This window comes from Phytophthora infestans, genomic scaffold (genome assembly GCF_000142945.1).
Source record: "Phytophthora infestans T30-4 supercont1.12 genomic scaffold, whole genome shotgun sequence".
NCBI classification, from domain to species: Eukaryota; Oomycota; class Peronosporomycetes; order Peronosporales; family Peronosporaceae; genus Phytophthora; species Phytophthora infestans.
The window spans coordinates 1,419,895-1,439,287 of NW_003303747.1; the positions used below are offsets into that span (position 1 = coordinate 1,419,895).

Consider the following 19,393-nt stretch of genomic DNA (forward strand, 5'->3'; position numbering starts at 1 on the left):
TCGCAGTTGATGATATGGTAGAATATGAAGTTTTATCGGACCTCACTTATATTTTGTATTGGTATCTTAGAGCCAATGATATAATTTTGCTGTGGTACTAACCAATAGCTTTCAAGATGATAATGCTATTTAACCAATCAAATTAAATAGGGGTAGGCGAGTCCTCTACGCGGACGTATCACGTCCGATCGATCCGCAAAATATGTGTATGCGTATCCAAACTCTAAGTCATTGACATATCACTTGCATATTTTGCTTTTATCGGACCAGTGAATCAGTGACATGGGCTTAGACGAACTACAGCCTGGTAACACCTTGCGGGCTAAGGCAACAGCCATCGGTGCGTTCGTCAAATTCCTCAAAGAAGAGGAAGTTGAACAGGAATACATAAGGAAGTGCATTGATAGTGACGAGAGCGGAAAAATGTTCGTGTGTGTGATGGATAAATTTGGTATGTATCTTGCATTCAAGGAAGGAAAGAAAGGTAAACCAATAGCTCGCAACACTGCCATGCAGTACTATCGGCAAGCAAAGCTTTGGCTGCTCGACCAGTTCCCTAAGCACCGAGCTTCATTGGAAGCCCGGTTGCTGAAAATGGGAAAGACACTAGACAGCTTCTGTCTGAAGCGAGATGGTGGTGGGCTCGTAGCGAAAGCACCACCTTGTACGAAAGATGATTTGAAAAGAATGATGTTGTATTTGTACACTTATGCTAGCTCAGAAAGTGACTATCAAGATGCAACTTTACTATGTCTTCTCTGGTACTTGTTCGGTCGCGCGTCTGACCTAGCCATGGTCCGCAAACACAACATGTCAGTGGACGCAGGCGACGTCTTCTTCCTGCGCTTGGTTCGCGTGAAGACGTCTGAGGAGCAGGGGCTGTCGCTCTTTCCTGATACGGAATTGGCTACGTGCCCCTTGCTCTCCATTGCGCTCGCCTTGATCCTCCAAGCCGCCCCAGGACCAGCCCTCGTCAGCAACCTCCCAGAACAAGCAGGCTTCGCAGGCTCCACGCTTTCTCCCGACGTCCCGCTGATCGAGCTGCTCAACGCTCCGCAAGTCACAACTGGTCTTGCCGCTCCAGCAGCTCCGCCGCGCGTTGCCACAGCCCCTACAGTATACGCGCACGTTAACCGGGTGCTAGACCGTGTAGCGTCTGCTGCTGGTGTGGATGTCGCCTTGACATCCCACTCGTTTCGAAGAGGAGGCGCTCAGCACGCAAACGGCTGCGACGAGATGACTGCACGCTGGATCTTTGACAGAGGCTCCTGGAATCTAAGCACAACGAGCAAAGGGTTCAATTACATTTTCAATACAAGCGAAGAAGACCACAAGATAGCGAAAGTACTCAGCGGATACAAACCCAGAACCGCGGTGCCGCTGCAAGACTTGACTAGCTTTGACACGCAGACGCGTCAAGCGATGGATCGGGTGCAGCGTGTCCTGTTTGCTACCTGCTTCGAGCTCAAGACCGACAGCTTAAACATCAACAAGAAGGTGATGGATGTCCTCACCGCACGCGTCTTCCGTCACTTCCCGCTACTCAAAGACCTGAACCCCACAAGTCCAGCTGTGACGCGCATCGAAGCGGCTGTTGATTACGCTGGATGCTCATTAGCCGAGCTGCTCGCTTGGTCCTCGCACCTGGCAACCCCATCCGCTACCTGCGAAGACACCAAGACAGGTAATGCAGCAATCCACAACGACGACGAACAGCCAAGAGAATCAAGCGAGAAACAGAAGACCATCGACCACCAAGCGGCTGATTAAGCACTTTATGAAGCACATCAAGCGACAGGACGCTCGCATAGATGCACTCGAAGCTAAGCAAAACAGCGAGCCTACACCAAGAAAACGAAGCTGTCCAGAGGAAGGCACAGATGACGTTAGCACGCTTAACAAGAAGCAGCGCCGGGGATCTCCAACTCACCTTCATGCTACCTGGTTTGCGTGGTACGCTCAAGATCCACGCTGGTACGCTCTGGCGCCAAAACAAAAGCGATCAAGAGCGAAGTTGCTGGTAGCCTTCATGAAGATTTTTCTTGAAGACGGCTTTGTTCTTGACCAAGATGCTGACGACTATCGTGACTGTGTTCTTGAGGTGGGCAAGAAAGCAGAGGAAGCCGTACTTACCTTCCTAAGTGGCGAGAAGAAGATCAGCTCGCGTGGGTCGAGCGCCGTCCTTAAGCACTTGCAGGCTCTTCACAGAAAGGGAGACCTAAACGACAGAATCAAGCGCCACCAAAACCTCCTCCAGTCTGCAGCCATTCGCGATCCCGCTCCTGGCTACACCCAAGACGTTTTAGAAGTTAAGGATTAGCAACAGGAACACTTAGCTAGCGAATTCATCATACACGTTTCGCATAACGCACACAGCGTAACCACATCTTACTAAGTTCAGATATCGAAGCAGGTAGAGCACCACGCCTTTAGCCACTAGCCCCTGACGAGCCTCCACCTCACAATCAAAAAGATGGCGACGGCTGGATTTGAACCAGCGTCCTCAAGGCAGAGCCCTGTGCTCTTCCACTGAGCTACGTCGTCGTTGGGTGAGGAAGTGAGTTTGGGTGAGGTGAGATGAGGTGCGGGGGGGGGCTGTGGAGGAGGGGGGGGCTGAGGAGCGAGAGCATGAGCTCAAGGAAATGGCCTGTGGGCTGATAAAAGCTAAAAAAAAAAAAAAACATGCATTTTGCGACCAGGAGCCATGTGCTCTTAGCCAGGTAAATTCAACAATGAGCCCCCGATTTTCGTGGCGGGGTCCACTATTAAGAGCACCAGCGACAGCCAGTTACAGATGTACGCACTTATTGGTCGATTTTTCACCAATCCTATCCTGCCACCTCAGTATGTTTAGACTCGCACCCAACCTGTGGCTCACAGCCTAGAAGAGCTCAAAACACACAAAACGGGGCAATGAGGCCTCTACGCTCAGTCTTAATTTTTTCGCCCAACTACGCAGACCTCCAACTTTTTCGCCTATAAACATGGTTGAAATTCTCACTGCAGCCGATCCCCATCTCGGGGTGTCTCCCCTACCCCCATGCAGTACCGCAGCTGTCAGTAAAATGTACATTCAAAAGTGTTCGTACGGTGTTTGTTTTTGCATTTTGTACCAGCTTTGAGGTACAGGTCCGATGGCCGATAAATTTTGGTATGGCGCTGCATATGATTCACCATCGCAGACATGGTCGTAGTGCAGTGATTACACTTTGTTGAAGTAACCATCTCCGATGTGATGCTGACTATCTAGGGGAATATAATTGTGCTATATCATATAGAGATTTCTTATATAACTGGACTGGTTGGTGGAGAATAACTCCCCTCCAGGACACCAGACTATCTAAATCACCACTTCCTCTTTTACGAACTCTACCACACAAGCGTCTTCTCCTTCTACATTCAAGACTTCCTCTTCACTATGGCCGCCTAATCCTCTCTACCTTTGTCCTCATTCAGTTCTGTACCGCCCTAACAACTCTGCGCAAATCATTCCTTCAACACACTTCAATCGCCGAGTCTTATACTTCCCCTTGGGATGATCCTTGAAATGAGACCACACACCTTCTTTGCGTACCTGACCCATTGATTGAAGAATTGGAAATGCCCAACGCGAAAGGCAAGAATTAAAGGCATAACCAAGCTTGGTTAGCCAGTCATTTAGTCCACTTGCGAAGAGTTCCGAAGGACCATGGTGAAATGACAAAAAAACCACAAAAAAAACGCAAAAAAACATTTTGAACCGAAATTCGATTTTTTTGCCGAAAAGATAAAAAAGACCGTTCGATAAAGGAAATTGCTACTCGCTGATCGTGAAAGATTCTATGAGAGTCCGCTACCATCAGAACAATGGTCTTCTGGGCCTTGTGAAGTGCAGGTTGTTGTTGCTGTTGCAGCTTCGGGCAGTGGAAACGAGAGTCAGTTTGCTGATTGCGGCGGCCCTTGCTGCTTGCGAAAAGATGAGTCAAAGCTTATACATGTAGATAGCGGAGAGCGATCTGCTGCCTCGGCAACGGCCTCCAAGGCGTCAAGCGACAGACGTTGCGAGGCCCTAGATCCTCAATAACTACGTCACAGTAACCAGTAGTACTGGTCCAGTACGCTGTATCGGACGCCGTATTCCGAATACTATATGTACCACTCCCAAGGCTCGGAACTTCCGAGCCCCGTCGAGGGCTTCTTCGAGATCGTTGTCGTATGCATCGATAAATGAGGCTCATGCCTGCTCATTATGAGCTGGCCCCACTCAGTTGATCAAAGCGGTAGCGATCCTTGCCAAAGTGTCTTGTATCAGCTAATTCATTACCTGGTCCCTGGAGAAATGCTTGGATCGCTGCTGTTATACTAAAAGGATTCGAGTGTCGGACAGCTTGCAAGTTTGATCGTTGGCGAAATCCGGAACAACCGATTCGAATATGGCGCGAATTGGATTTAATTACGTGTAAATGTGACCGAGCCTGAGTTTAAAATGCGTATCTTGGCGCGAAGCGAACGGCGAATCGACGCTGCGTTGTTAGAGGTCAAAATTAAGAAAACGTTTTTTATTATCCAATAAGATACCAGATACACGTTTGAAGTTAAAGTGACAGCGCATCTCGCACTGAAGACTCCGCGCACTTGTCATGAATGAAGATGGCGAGTCAGAGGATTATTCTGTATTAGCGCCAAAACGCATTCTGTATGCTAGGCTACACGATTGGGTGCTCTCGGGAGATGTCTCGGTGTGATTCACATTGCAGTCGAATGATTCCGCGTCGTCCTTTTAGCTAGTCACACCATGAAAACTCTGCGAACCTTACTGTACACGCCGGCATGCTACTAGCGAAAATGAAGGCATTCCATTAGAGCGTGCCCAGCTTCTCAGCCCTCGGCCAGTGCATATTGCATTACTTTTGCAATATTCATCATGCATTCTTGTGCAGACCAAACGTAGATCGAGTTACGTTAGCTCGTGCACAACATCGAGGCTTGTGTCCGCTTAATTTTCAATAGAACTATACTACCACAGAAGCGGTGGGCCCTCTTTCGGTTTAGTTAGGCTTCTAGAGTCTAACGTAGACTCACCGGTCAAGTCCTTTAATTTTAAAAAAGGTTTTTTTAAGCTTTAAGAATTGAGTCAGGGTACCCTCTTTTGTAACCTCATGTGGACCACATCGGTGCAACCTCCAAAGGGGTACGCATTTTGTGAAGCTATTCTTGGCAGAGGTCTAAGTCTCCCCCGAGCTGTTCGCAGAGTCCAGCTCGCTTCCTGCTGCGTCGACTTCGTGTGCTGCATCTGCGTCAATGGAGGGTGGCATCTGGGCCTTCTACTATCTGCAAGGCGAGGATGGAGAGGATCGCTCGCACCCGAACGCCTTCAAGCTGACAGGTGTCTCCTCAGGCGCGGATGTTACGCTCGCCGACGTACTACGCAGCTTCCCACTGCGCAACCCAGCGGCCTTCCACTTCCGCTTTCGTCTAAATAGCAGCAAGAGTAACACTTTCTACTGGCTGGACGTGACGCAGCCCACACAAAAGGTCCCACTTGCGGGCGGGCGCGTCATCTGCAAGCTGTTGCGACTGGAACGGCCTAAGAAACCTGGACTCGTCTTCCGCCGTCGACCTGTGCTCAAATGGGCAAGCGGCAGTCAGCCGCCCAAGCGTCAGGGAAGCTCCAGTGCCCTCGGTGACAGCTCCAACAGCGTACAGTCTGTCAAATCTGTGCAGCCGTTGGGCGAGGGCAACAACTTCCATCGATCGTCATCGTCTCAGGGTTTCGAGCAGGGTAGACCAGCCAAGTATTCGGACCGGACTCCAGGAAGTGGCAGTGGAGCGGATTCCCGACATAGCAATGCATCGAGCCGTACATCATCCATTTCTGGAGACAAGAAACCGGTCTCGAGGACAGGATCGGGATCCAAACCTGCAGCTCCAGAGGCACAAGGCAACCTGGAAGATTTTCTGTCTGGTAGCCAGAAGGTGCCCAGTGCTGGAGCTGCGCCAAGCTCATCACCGCCGAAGAAAGATGTGAATCTTATGAGTGACAGTGGCTGGAATGACGCACCAGCCACGCCGGCACAGCCAGCTAACGCGACGTCGGACTTCCTGAACGCAATGGACCCGCTTGCTACTCGTTCGGCGCCTTCTCAGCCTTCACCGTCCAAGACTGTACTGAGAGATCCGCCTAAGTTTGACGATGATAACGGACAGACGGTAGGCCCTGTGACCATGGCGGAGATGGAGGCGCATTCCAAATCCACATCCGACGGCTCGAACGTGTACAACCCGAACTTGGTGGACAAGTCGACCAAGAGTGACGATGTACGTCGAGCCATGGAAGAACGTGAGCGACAGGTACAACGTGATGTGGAACGAGCTCGCGATGACTTGAGAAAACGAGAAGAAGCGGTGCGTAACATGGCGGCTATGAAGGACAGTGCCAGTACAGTGCTTGGGCCTCGACTGAAGGCCTGGGCAGAGGACAATGGTCGCGTCAAGAACATCCGCACGCTGCTGTCCACGATGCATCAGGTAATGTGGGAGGGCTGCAAGTGGACTGAAGTGAACATGGGCAAGCTGATTCAGCCGAACGATATAAAAAAGCACTACCGGAAGGCCATGATCGTCGTACACCCTGACAAGGCTGGAGGTCGTAACGCTGAACAGTTGCTGATCGCCGAGCGTGTGTTTGCGGCACTCAACACGGCGTGGGAAGACTTCCAGAAAACGAACCCATGCTAGGCGAGACGAGCTAGAACTGCTGTCAACAGGAGAAGCAGATAAAAGCTGGATACAGAGACACAACAATCTCATGAACATCAAATGCACCTTAAGATATATATGCACACCAAGCCTGCCGTTCCATTCTCATACGTTGATCAGTGGCGAGAACAGCGCTGTGGGCTGGGATTTGCATGCAAAGATCGCCTAGGCTCTCAAAACGTGGCGCGCTTGACGTCAACGTCTTAGACGCAGGTGCCTACATCTTCTTGATCACAGCGTGGTTTCGCCAGTACTCGACAGCCTTCATGTACTCGCCGCGGTCGAGAGGCACACCGGAGCCGCCCTGCTCCTTGCCCACTGCATTTCGCATCATGGTAATAGGCTTCATGGGCAGCTCGTGGTCCTCGTCCTGGGCCTTGATAGACACAATACCCCACGGGGAATCGCCGTGGCTGGGGTCTGCCGGGACGTCCACAGCCTCATTCTCCTTAATGATCTGCTCACGGCTGTAGAGGATAATGTCCAGATATTCGGCCACTCTCGGGGTCACGCTGTGGCTCGGGAACCAACGACCCAGTCTGCAACAATAGCAGCAATAACAGCATCCTAAGTCAACGTCATACACTCAAACAAACGCTCTAGCAGCAACTTACACGGGTAGTTCGTATTCTGTGCGAGCATCATAGTCAGACATGAGCATGTGGGCGTTTGCCTGTGTGATGGCCACCATGTTGAGACGAGCACCCGTGAAGTTCTTGATGAACAGGTGCTTGCAGAACGGCGCGTAGCTGACGTCACACAACGTCAGTTCATCTGTTCATGATCGCATTGCAATATGGTAAAGCGTACCCGTCCACCAACTGCTTGTTGTTGGCTTCGTAGATCTCGTTCACCTTTTTGACAAACTCGTTCCTGTCAAAGTCGATCTGAGTGCCCGAGTACGTCTTGTCTTCAAACTGGCGCTTGGCAAAGCCGTCTGAATAGTGTAAAAGTCAGTTCGTAGCATTGACAATACATGTTAACTATCGACGCATACCCAGTACGATGTCGCCGAGCTCCTGTGGCTGCGCAGCTTCAGCGGCCTCAGCCGCAGCCTTTTCGGTCTTCATCGTGGCGGCACCGAACATGTTGGCAATCCCGCGAGTCTGGAAGCTGCGAGTTACCGCCGCCGTCGTCCGCAAGCGTGCGAGCAGCATGTTAGCGATCTCTGAACGGGCCCGAAGGGAGAAGAACGAGCAGGCAGACCTGCGAGTTGTGGTGGTGGGAGGATCTCCGAGAATGAAGTGCGGCACCAGCTTGTAGTGACGTCCTTGGATTGGCTGGTAGCAATTTTGGCCAATCCAGAACGGATTGGCTGGAAGCGGATGGAAGCGACGCTGGCAAGAAAACGTGCAGAGTTCTGCAGAGAAACCTCACTGAGTCTGCACTGCAGACTCAGTGAGGTTTTTCGGAGCGAATTGGACAGGTAGACGTATTGTCTTTGCTCGATTAAGTTTACTATTGTGACGGGGCAGATTCAACAATCTTGATAATCGTACTGTAAAAACCACTTCAACATCAACATTAACTTAACTCGAGAGAGCGTGTTGTGGCCCGTCGCGTCGGCGACGACGTTACGCTGGTCGTAGCCACTCCAAGCGAGGCCTCGAGAAGACGCGTGAGCCTCTCAAGCTGCTGCTGTTGCTGGCGGAAGTGCGCCTCCAAGTGACGCTGAGTTGGAGAAGCGCATTCGTAGCATACCCGCCGTTAGTGCGTTGTGAATACTGTAATGCAAGAGCCACCAAAACTCACCTGGCCTGCCGCGATGACTTCGACCTTTTGATGCAGTGCCTCAATTCGCATAGCGGCCGCTAGGCGCGGCGCTGACGAGTTGTTGGATGAAGACACCGAAACCGGCGTATGGGCTGTCTCACCTAACTCGCAGTCGGAGTTTTCATGCCCGTTTTCGTCGTCGCTGGAGTTGCCTATGAACAGCGAATTGTTGTTGTTGATCGGACTACCGCCGCCCATTGCCATACTGTACATCTCGGCCTCCTCTGCGCGCTGTTTCTCCAGCATCACCTCGATGAACCCACTCCCTAACACTGCCCCGGGAATCGTGAACAAGACAATACCCCAGAGCGCCAGCGAGGCGCCCACCGCTCGGCCCATGCTAGTGACGGGCACTATGTCGCCATAACCAAGTGAGGTGATCGTCTCAACCGACCACCACACGCAGACACCAAAGCTTGAGAACACGTCAGGTTGTGCCACGTGCTCGACAAAGAAGATCAGCAGTGACGAGGTTAGAATCACCACGGCTGTAAGGTATGTTACCACTAAAAACTCCTCTTTCTTTCGCGCGAAGATCACACGGAGGTTCTTCATCGCGTTGTACATTCGCTCTAGTCGCAGGAACGATACAATCCGCAGTAGTCGAAGACTTCGCAGTGTTAATCCTCCATGCTGGTGTGTGCTGCAATGCATGAGTGAGAGATAAATTAGGACCAAAAAATAAAGCCACATACTAGTACGTAAGTTTGATCGTTTAAACGTACTCGAATTGTAAGCTGAGCTCCAAGTAGAATGGGACCAATGCTATCAGATCGATCAGCGACAACGGCCGTGTCATCCATTTCAATCTGAAACACAACGGTTGTAAGCGGCTTCGAATCTGCAGACAAATGACAACAGGGCGAGCTTCTTACCGTCCTTTGATTGCTCCCTCGCTAAATCTATCGTCTTCAACACACGACCACACTCTCAGCGCGTACTCAATAGAGAAGATGATGGTGGATACCAGCAAGAATATATCCGTCCAGTCGTTCACCTCGGGCATCGACCCAGCAGAAGACTCCGGTGCATCAGCGTCCATCACGACAGAAGTTTCCGAGACGGCCACCACCACGTTCAGCAGGATGAGCGTCAAGATGCTAAGCTCCAAAATGTATGATGCGAGCTGTAGGCCATAGCGGTGCTGCACGGAAGAACGGAATCGCAGCACAGTCCAGATGTCTTGGCGCACCGTCGTGTGTCGTCTACTCGCCGCATGGCAATGGCGCCATCGTGCTAGTGACGGCGTGGATAACAGCGTTGAGTGCTCCGTGTAGGAGCGAGGTCGCTGCTCTTGCGGCGTCTTCATCTTGGATTCTTCGTCTGCAAGTCGAAGGATGCGACGTGCTCGTCTATACCCCTTTGTTGTCCGGATAAGATAATTCAATGTCCGGATAGTGTGACTCTTCCGTAGCTGAGTTGAAAAACGATTTTGTAAGGCAGCTTGGATTGAGGTCTGGTTAAAATTCAGGCCGCAACGAAAGGCATGAGCTTGATCACATTTAGGACAAGCACTCGTATGCCATGATCGTGTCGACTAGAGAATGAGTTCAGCAGAAGACCGATTTAGTTACCGCTATGATAATCCTCGTTGCCTCGTCGTCAAGGCTGCAACAGTGTCGATTGTTTTCGCATCGGAAGGATATTGAGAGAGGGCTAGCTTTCTCCCGCGAAAACATGTAAGTGCAGCGAGAAAGAAATGCTGGCGGTCATAAAAAAAAAGGTGTCAAGTTGAAGCTGCAAGATCGTTGATCTTAACATTACCGGTAAGTTGTGACGGCCGCAAACCCTTCATGTAATCTGTTCCGTTCGATTAGTTAGTAGAGTGTCTTCGTTTCTCTAAACACTTTACCTCATGCTAGTTTGACTCAAACAAGGTAGACTTAAAAATTAAAGTGTTTGACTTAAGTTAACCCAGTTTGATGGATAAGAAAACCCGCGAAAGACGATACTCTGCTTGGGGAATTGGGACAGAAACGTGCGGGCAGCTCCGAGCTGATTGGGGCCTCACTTAGCATCGACGAAGCAGACTCGTAGCTCGACCCCCTCAAGTGATCCTTCTCCTTCCCAGAATATTCGTACGTGGGTGTGCTCCTAATGAAGAAGTGAGAGGACGATCACCTCCTCCTCCCGCTGCTGCATCGTGTCTGTATTCCCTTTCGACTGACGAATTGCTCTTACGTGTTGATGCGCCGATCACAGACCATGTCGATGGCCTCTCGTCTCCGCTACTTCATCAACAGCCCCACGGGACCCAAGACCACGCACTTCTGGGGCCCCGTCGCCAACTGGGGTTTCGTGCTCGCCGTACGTTAGCTCGTCTCTTCTACACGGTAGCTCATTAGCTGACTAGTGACTGTGTCTTTGCAGGCCATGGCGGACATGCAGAAACCCGCTGATGTGATTTCAATCAACATGACGTCGGGTTAGTCTCAGCATCTGCTTCATGGGGCTGAGCTTGGTCGGGTCTAACTAATTACTGTTATTGCAGCCCTGTCGATCTACAGTCTGATCTTTATGCGGTTCGCGTGGATGGTGAAGCCCCGTAACTATCTGTTGCTGGCATGTCACGCTTCGAATGAAACGGCGCAGCTCTACCAGCTCCAGCGTGGTGTGCGCTACCAGGCTAGCAAGAAGGCCGCCGAGAAGCAGGAGTAATGTCAACTGCTTTCTTTTTTCAATGCAGATCGTCCAGAGGTGTCGACATCAGATTTCGCTATCGGGCGCTCCAGGTTTTAAGTTTTTTTTGCAAGATTTGTTACTCTGCCTTCGTGTTTGTCGCAAGTGTTTCTCCTAGACTCTATGCAACCTGGCAATAGCGGCAATTTGCAAAAAGCCTACAAGATCTTTTCTTTTATCTGTTGTAGCACGTATGGACATTGGTCTCACATGCGGAAGACGCCAAACTTCGTTTCTTGAGGCTTCTCGTTGAGCGCAGCGCTGAGACTCAGTCCAAGTACCTTTCGAGTATCCTTGGGATCGATTATGCCGTCATCCCAGAGGCGAGCCGTCGAGTAGTAAGCCGAGCTCTCCTTCTCGTACTTGTCCAGAATCGGCTGTTTGAAAGCAGCTTCTTCTTCGGTAGTCCAGGTCTCTTGGCGACGCTCGTAGTTGTCACGCTGCACTTGAGCCAGCACACCAGCAGCCTGTTCACCACCCATGACGGAGATACGAGCATTCGGCCACATGTACAGGAAGCGAGGAGAGAATGCACGGCCACACATGCCGTAATTGCCAGCACCGTAGGAGCCGCCAATGATGCACGTAATCTTCGGTACTTTTGCGTTAGAGACGGCCATGACCATCTTGGCGCCGTCTTTTGCAATACCGCCGTGTTCGGCCTTCTTGCCGACCATAAAGCCCGTGATATTCTGCAGGAATAGCAGAGGAATGCCACGTTGACTGCATAACTCGATGAAATGCGCAGCCTTCACAGACGACTCGGAGAAGAGAATACCGTTGTTAGCCACAATGCCCACAGGGTTCCCATACAGGCGCGCAAACCCCGTCACTATAGTAGGACCGTATTCCTTTTTAAACTCGTCGAAGCGACTGCCGTCCACGATGCGAGCGATCACTTTCCTAACGTCGAAAGGCTTGCGAGAGTCCACCGGAATGACGCCGCCCAGTTCATCGGGAGAGTAAACGGGCTCCTCAATTGGCGTTTGGGTGACAGCAGGCTCCTTGCGGTAGTTCAGGTTGCTGACGATACGCCGTGTGATATCCAGCGCATGAGCGTCGTTATTCGCGTAGTGGTCCGTCACGCCGGACGTGCGGCAGTGCACATCGGCACCGCCCAGTTCTTCAGGTGTGATGACTTCACCCGTCGCAGCCTTAACAAGTGGTGGTCCTCCAAGGAATACAGTGCCGTTGCCCTTCACAATGACGCTCTCGTCCGACATGGCTGGCACGTAGGCTCCTCCAGCCGTGCAGCTGCCCATAACCACAGCGATCTGCGGGATACCCATGGCCGACATTGTCGCTTGGTTGTAGAACTCCCGTCCGAAGTGGTCGCGATCCGGAAAAATGTCCGCCTGAAGCGGCAAGAAGGCACCGCCAGAGTCAACAAGGTAGACACATGGTAGACGGTTCTCTTGGGCGATCTCCTGCGCTCGTAGATGCTTCTTGACGGTCAACGGGAAGTAAGTGCCACCCTTGACCGTAGCGTCGTTGCCTAGGATCATACATTCCACACCGTTGATGCGGCCGATGCCCGTGACAATGCCCGCACTTGGTACGCCACCCCCATACATGTCGTACGCAGCCAGTGGCGACAGTTCCAGGAAGGGGGAGCCAGGGTCCAGCAGCGAGTCGATGCGATCGCGCACGGGCATCTTGCCACGAGATTCGTGGCGCTTACGTGCTGACTCCCCACCACCCTGACGCGCATTGGCCACGCGCTCCCGTAGCTCAGCCGTGAGGTTGGCCATGTGCGCATGGGATTCTTGAAATTGCGCAGACTTGACGTTGAGCGCACCATCCAGCACGTTGGAGAAGGAGCCGAGTGCGCCCGCCCGTGAGGCGAAGCTGCGACACGGAGACAGGAGAAGCGATCGACGAGTCGAGGCGCCCAAGGCGCTGCGCAGGCTCACCAGCATCGTCGTCGTTGGATAATGGGAAGGGTTAACGACAGAGCGTAGGGGCTTGAAGTTTGCTCGCGATTGGCTTGAAGCTCGGATTTACCCCATCCTGTAAAACAGCATGAAAACAACTATCAAATGGCATGGACGAACTTCAATCTGAAACGCCTTGGTGATCTGTTCTTTCGCCATGAGATGATGTGCCTGAGCCTGTGCCAGTCCAGACAAAATAGTCGTAGCAGCTTCACCGGTAAACATCCACGTGCATTAACGCTTAACATACACCCTAGCTATTGTGTTATTTCCTTGTGCTACCTACTCTTCCCGACGAGAGCCTAGCCCCCTGCTTTGATCTGCCTATTCGACAATCCGTCTTCGTTGCAGTCAACCTCAAGCGACTGCATTCATCCCGCAATATGATACTTCCTCCGCTTCTTGATAAATAAGACCCGCTCTTATCGCGACCTGAACTCAGTCACGACTCGTTCGGACTCTCTTCGACCTCCGCCTGCATGGCCATCGTTACAGCGAGCATCTGGTCTCGTTGGAGCTGTTCAAAGTGCTGCATGGCCGCATACTGATCCTCACCGGACGCCAACTCGAGCGCCAGCATCAAGTCCGAGTCAAATTCCGTCGCGAGCCTGATCCCAGTGCGCAAGATGGACGGGAATCCCAGAGGCAACGCCGTCGGGAACAGGTCTGTGTGCACAAACTTACGCAGCGGTGACTGCTTCACGGCAAGTGCTGCAGCATACAGCTCCGCGGATCTCTTAATGTCTTCCTCCGTGTGTTTCGATATGTCGCGCTTGTCCAGATACTCATAGATTCGCGCCACTAAGTCCGTCGCGTAGGAGCCCAGATCTTCCACCTCGTCCGACGTGAGTTGCCACAACTCGTCGCCCTCTGAGCAGTTAAACTTCGCTCGGCATATCGGACACGTTTGGCTCTGCGTGCTCCAGTGCTGGAAACAATTCAGACAAAAACTATGTGCGCAAGGCAGCGCGACCTGTTTCTTTTTGTCCATGCAGATCTGGCACTCCGTTTCATCGAAATCTGTCTCCCCTGTACTATAATTCCGACACAATCCCAATACCAAGTTAGTCTTAATGTTCAACCCTGACCACATTTCCTTCAATCCGCCTTCCCAACATACCTGGTTGTCTTCTCGGGGAAGCGTACGGTGTGCGCGGCACAGGCCTTGACGTCGGACAGGAAGCAGTAGATGTAGTAAAACTGAGCGATTGTCAGCGTCTTGGCCTGCCCGATAGTTCCGGAGCTCTCAAGCTCGTATGTTGCGTCGCGCGGGATGTCCAAGCGGAACTCGCCCAGGTTGAGCTGCATCTCCACAGGACGTCGCATCTTCCGCACCTCGACGGCCACATTGCCGTGGATCCGCCACAAATACGGCAGCAGCTGAGCCGACACGTTCGGGTCGATCACGATGCGGAACGACAAGTAGCAGTTCTTGGGGGTTGTACAGATCCGGGCCCTGGATTGGAAGAACACGATGGCTTATTAGTCAATAAGTTTTTTTTTCTCACTGCACGACTTCAACATGGCGGGCGTACCACTCGTTGGCGTTTTTCAAGTGCGTGCCGAAGTCCATGAATGTGCCCATGGCCTGGCGAATGCGCTTCTTCATCTTGTCCTCCTGCATAGATGTGGATTGACCCATGGTCTAGTGTCGATGGAGAACTGCGGGTGACGAAGAAAATGGCCAAGTGGCTTCCGATCTGGGGTTTTGTATTTTCGGTTTTTCTGAAAAAATCGGAAATCGCTTACGGCAGACATCTGGTTCCTTACAATTTGAGGGCTGCGAATTTGCCGCCGGATCTTTCGAGGGGGAGCTTCAAGACCGTTATTCTCTTTCTGCTTCGTTTTCTCAGGAAAATACATGTGGCGCCTAGATCAGGGAATAGGGGCGTTGATCTCGGGCTTTTCTATTGCAGAGAGGCGCGTGCTTTCTTCGAATTGTTGCATGCAAGGGTGAAGATGGCATGACATCACTGTCCTATGTGGGCTATCGTCGGCAGGTGGCGCGCTATTGGCGACGAAGCAAGCGTATTAGGCGCGAGGAAGCACACGTAACATCGTCTTAGCTCGTCATACAGATTCACCGGTACCACGCGCCAGCACGTAGCCATTCTTGCAAATCGGGGTGGTGCCTTCGTCCAATGACCAATGAGCATTGGTGCTCGCCATGACACTGTGCAACAGCAGCACCGGCCGGAGACAACGCATGACAAAACGCCCAAGTCAACAATAGAGCTGATGTCACAAAAAGCACATGGGCTCGGTGCGATTTGCCGGTTTCAGGTGTGAGAAACCTTTTAAGATCCAACTGCTGTACCTAGGAGACGCGACCACGACGCCAAAGATCCCCAAGAAGCGCTGCCGCCATGGCGAACGACGACGAGCAGCAAGCGAACACGGTGGAGCTGCACCCAAAGCGCACCACATCGTTCGCCAGGCGTCGAAAAAAGAAGTCTCCGGTCTGTTGTCTGTTTGCAGCGCTCGATGACGCGGGGAAGTACGCAGCCTTCCTCCGCTGCTACGTGTGACTAGAGCTGCTCAGTCACTGACATAGGGTGACTGCGGTATCGAACTGTAGGTGCAGTATGATCTCGCGACGCGCATCGCGATGGAGCGCGAAAAGACCAAGTATTGGGCTCGGATCCTTCTGCTGTTCCCGCTGGTGCCAGTGTTGTTGGCACTCATGACCATCGTCTTCGGTGGGGTGATCATCAACGTGGCGACAAACGATTGCAACGCCGACCTTATGAGTGCGTCTGCATTTTAATTTTGAACACGGTAATGTCCGCTGTTCCACAGAGGGCGCAAGAAGCTCAATAATGGATGATGTCTGCTTGGTGGCTGTTGTATGTCCGTCCAGGATTCGTGCAGGGCGCGGTGGTGCTCAGCCATGTCCTCGTGTGGTTCTACACGTACTGCTGGATGGGGCCATGGCCGATCAAGAGTCTGCGTACCGTGCGTGTCTTCTACCTGGTGTACGGCATCGTGTGCGTGGCCTGGTGGGGCCTCTACGGCACGCTCCAAGCTGTCACAGCCACGAGCTCTGGGTTCGAATCGTGTCTGTCCATGTCGCCGACGCTGTACACCTTCTCGCAGTACGAGGTGGCTGCATTCTGGGTTGTGTTCTTCGCCGCTTTCGCCTTCTTCGTGAGTGAAAAAACAGCGCGAATGCGTCAAGACAAGCTCGACCAGTGGACGAACAAGAAGGAGAATACCAAGCGCGCAAAGGAGCAACAAGAGCAAGAGATGCGCGACCGCGTGCTCCAAGATGCACAGGAGGAGGCACGAAAACTCGAGGAGGAGCAACGTCAGAGGATCGCGGCGGAACAGCAAAAACTCAACGGCAGCGACGACGAAGAAGGCGGAGAACTTGATGAGAATGAACAAGACCTCGACGGAATCAACGAGTACGGCAACAACGACGATGGCGACGAGCAACAACAAGAAGAAGAAGACGACGGCGATGAGGAGCAAGGAGAAGCAGTGTAGCCATCCTTCAACGTCAATTAAACGTTTGTGTACAGTACCAGAATTCCTTCTTTACAGATTAAAAGTAGGTCTTTTATCATAAACCTTCATACCGAATAGTTTTTGGCATTTGAACGAGAAAACAGACCCGCTCGGAGAGACGAGGACTCAGCGAGCAGCATGAGCAGTGCCACCGGGCAGACAATCACCGTGTGCGGCAACGTTTTCCGGTATGTGGTGCATTTGTTTCATAACCCCCTCGAAATCGCGCGGCAAGTTGTGGATAGTTAGGCTAAAAATGCAATGATTCGTTCTCGTCTTCGTGCAGCCTGGTAGAAACGATCGGCCGCGGCTCCTACGGCACCGTACGACCGCGCGATATAAAATGCCAAAGTTTCGCTAACTTCCACACTCTGATCGTCATTTTAGGTGCACAAGGCCATCAATTTGTCGTCAGGGGCAGCTGTGGCTGTCAAGATGATCGGTAAGGACAAATTGCGACGGCCACACGAGCGTCAGAGCATCGAGAAGGAGATTGAGACGATGCGGGTTGCCGTGGAGCAGTTCGAGAATGGTCACCCGCATATTGTACGCCTTCTGTGCACCAAGGAGTCGCAGCAGCACATCTTCATCGTTCAGGTCAGTCTGGAGTAGAGGGAAGATACAAAAATTATGCTGACTTATTGTTATTTGACAGGAATATTGTGCTGGCGGAGATATTGCGCAGCTGATGAAGACCAGCAATGGCTTAACAGAAGAGCAGGCCAGACTTTATATGTCACAGTTGGGTGAGTGCTTGAACGCTGAGAGTCTTTGTAGCTGTACATGACGTTTAATGCGATGGTGTGGCAGCGTCTGGGCTGCAGTTTCTCCGCTCGCAGAACGTGGTGCACCGTGATCTGAAGCCTGCCAATTTGTTGCTGTCCTCGCGGAATATGGCGACGGCCAAGTTGAAAATTGGTGGGAACTTTTGATTATTCTACTGCCAACTGCTGTGCTCGCTTGCTGATTATTGTGGTATTGCTGACATTTTGTAGCGGATTTCGGGTTTGCGCGAGAGTTGGAGTCAGAGATGATGGCTGAGAGTGTCGTGGGGTCGCCGCTCTACATGGCACCGGAGCTGTTGGAGTACAAAAGCTACGACGCCAAAGCGGACTTGTGGTCGGTTGGTATCATCCTGTACGAGATGCTGGCGAACGAGCACCCGTTCCTCGTGGTCGACAAGGTCCACGCCACCAACCACCTCGCACTGCGACGCAATATATACCGCTATTTTGAGCGCTACGGCCACGTTCGAGTGCCGAAGAACGTCAAGGTCTCCCCCGAGTGCGAGCAGCTGGTGGAAGCGTTGTTGCGAGTAGACCCACGCAGAAGAATTTCGTTCGAAGATTTCTTCCGTGCTCCGTTTCTGCTGCCACCAGCTCCGTCCGATGCTGACGTTGTAGCAGACCATGCGAGTCTGGAGAGCTCGGAGACGAAACAACCTCTTGTTGCGGAGAAACTTACGTGGGCCATGCGGTTCGGTCGAGAGCGCATGCCGCCCTTGCCCATCTTTCCGACTGGAGTAGCCATTTCCATGTCGTCGACACCGCCATTTTGCTCCATTCGAGAAAGTTTCTCTTCGGCCCGCTGTGCTTGCAGCGTTACATCTTGAAGACGTACGTCCATCGTCGTCACACGGGTACGCAACGAGTCAATGGTCTCTTGTTTCTCAATCAATCGGCTTGTCAGGCGTTGGATACGCAACTCGCCGTTGGCAGCCGCTGTGGCACTACTGTGAGACGATAACTGGTTCACCCTGGTCTGTCAGTCTCTTTGTCCTCCTGAGTCGTCGCTTCCAGTTGCCGTGAAAAAGTTTTCTTGTGTGGTCTCAATAGCTTTTTTCAGTCGACGCAACTCTTCAGTCAGAGTGATGATCTCTTGCTTTTGAACATCATTCTTTCTTGATTCGTCATGCAACGACTTTTTCGTAAGCACCAATGTTTGTTGCACCCGTCGGTAGTCATCATTCATTGGTGCAAAATTGGAGTTTGCACCAAAATGAGAGGTAGCATTTGCGCTGACTCCGTTGGTCTGAGAAGCAACAGCGACCGCTTCTTTTGCCTTTGCCAACTCACGTTCCAAATTTGCCACATTATTTACAAGCTCCGTGTTGGTGCTCTCCAGCTGCGACTGACGTGCAAACATGGTGTTCTTCGACTCTGCGTATTCGCGTTTCACGTTGTTCATAGCCGTCAGCGTATCTTGCAACTCCGCACGGAGCGATCCAATCAGCTGCTCTGACTCGTTACTAGCCGAAGCTGCGGAAGTCCACAGAGTATCCTTCGACTCCACCGCCTTGGCTAGTTCAGCCTTCAATGAAGTGATTTCGTCTGTGTATTGCGCTTTTGCCTCTATCAGAGCGTCCAAATCAGCCTTCAGTGCGCGTACTTGGTTGTCCTTCATTTCCAACGCTTGGATGAAATTCTGCTCGTCCGAGTTTTTCTCTTGCTGAATGAAAGATTTCTACAGTAAAGTTTGTGAGTAGATTATTGCAATGAATAGTGTGCTAGAAAAACGCACCTCTTGTTGCACTTGCGCGATCTTCTTTTTGCATTCCTGCTCCAATGCAACAAGTTCTTCCTCGCAGATCTCCACGCTCTTCTGGGGTGATGCATCAGCTAGTTGGCCCATCAATCGAAGTTCATTGCTCCGCGCCGGGTCAGTTCCTTTCATAAGGAGGTGAGAGAGTCTTCATCCCGTCAGGGATGAATAGACCCCTCTTTCTTCCCCAAAAGGAGGTCCTCCTCCCCCTGTCCTGA

The 19,393-nt window shown here is 51.9% G+C and overlaps 8 protein-coding genes across 8 annotated transcripts; 4 read left to right on the forward strand and 4 right to left on the reverse strand.

Annotated features, from left to right (window-relative positions):
* Positions 1–5,250: 5,250 nt before the first annotated feature.
* PITG_07971 (uncharacterized protein) lies at positions 5,251–6,717 on the forward strand (the record flags this gene model as incomplete). Its single annotated transcript, XM_002904129.1, has 1 exon — positions 5,251–6,717. One exon carries the CDS (start codon positions 5,281–5,283, stop codon positions 6,715–6,717), a length of 1,437 nt encoding a protein of 478 aa, XP_002904175.1.
* Positions 6,718–6,794: 77 nt separating this feature from the next.
* Positions 6,795–7,967, reverse strand: PITG_07972 (uncharacterized protein; the record flags this gene model as incomplete). Its single annotated transcript, XM_002904130.1, has 4 exons — positions 6,795–7,277; positions 7,353–7,487; positions 7,549–7,675; positions 7,736–7,967. The coding sequence occupies 4 exons, from the start codon at positions 7,893–7,895 to the stop codon at positions 6,956–6,958; spliced, it is 744 nt and encodes a 247-aa protein (XP_002904176.1).
* A 295-nt stretch (positions 7,968–8,262) lies between these two features.
* Positions 8,263–9,820, reverse strand: PITG_07973 (Voltage-gated Ion Channel (VIC) Superfamily; the record flags this gene model as incomplete). The annotated part of the gene is made up of 6 exons (XM_002904131.1): positions 8,263–8,409; positions 8,491–8,603; positions 8,700–9,154; positions 9,237–9,320; positions 9,387–9,508; positions 9,557–9,820. 6 exons carry the CDS (start codon positions 9,818–9,820, stop codon positions 8,263–8,265), a joined length of 1,185 nt encoding a protein of 394 aa, XP_002904177.1.
* A 712-nt stretch (positions 9,821–10,532) lies between these two features.
* On the forward strand, positions 10,533–12,333 carry PITG_07974 (uncharacterized protein; the record flags this gene model as incomplete). Its single annotated transcript, XM_002904132.1, has 4 exons — positions 10,533–10,589; positions 10,714–10,818; positions 10,882–10,936; positions 11,003–12,333. 3 exons carry the CDS (start codon positions 10,717–10,719, stop codon positions 11,167–11,169), a joined length of 324 nt encoding a protein of 107 aa, XP_002904178.1.
* On the reverse strand, positions 11,397–13,109 carry PITG_07975 (methylcrotonoyl-CoA carboxylase beta chain, mitochondrial precursor; the record flags this gene model as incomplete). Its single annotated transcript, XM_002904133.1, has 1 exon — positions 11,397–13,109. One exon carries the CDS (start codon positions 13,107–13,109, stop codon positions 11,397–11,399), a length of 1,713 nt encoding a protein of 570 aa, XP_002904179.1.
* Positions 13,110–13,334: 225 nt separating this feature from the next.
* PITG_07976 (uncharacterized protein) lies at positions 13,335–14,796 on the reverse strand (the record flags this gene model as incomplete). Its single annotated transcript, XM_002904134.1, has 3 exons — positions 13,335–14,158; positions 14,245–14,580; positions 14,660–14,796. 3 exons carry the CDS (start codon positions 14,764–14,766, stop codon positions 13,567–13,569), a joined length of 1,035 nt encoding a protein of 344 aa, XP_002904180.1.
* Positions 14,797–15,490: 694 nt separating this feature from the next.
* PITG_07977 (uncharacterized protein) lies at positions 15,491–16,613 on the forward strand (the record flags this gene model as incomplete). The annotated part of the gene is made up of 3 exons (XM_002904135.1): positions 15,491–15,583; positions 15,703–15,874; positions 15,985–16,613. The coding sequence occupies 3 exons, from the start codon at positions 15,491–15,493 to the stop codon at positions 16,611–16,613; spliced, it is 894 nt and encodes a 297-aa protein (XP_002904181.1).
* A 159-nt stretch (positions 16,614–16,772) lies between these two features.
* Positions 16,773–18,246, forward strand: PITG_07978 (protein kinase, putative; the record flags this gene model as incomplete). Its single annotated transcript, XM_002904136.1, has 6 exons — positions 16,773–16,822; positions 16,921–16,957; positions 17,022–17,231; positions 17,290–17,380; positions 17,445–17,552; positions 17,630–18,246. The coding sequence occupies 6 exons, from the start codon at positions 16,773–16,775 to the stop codon at positions 18,244–18,246; spliced, it is 1,113 nt and encodes a 370-aa protein (XP_002904182.1).
* Between the last annotated feature and the right edge of the window lie 1,147 nt (positions 18,247–19,393).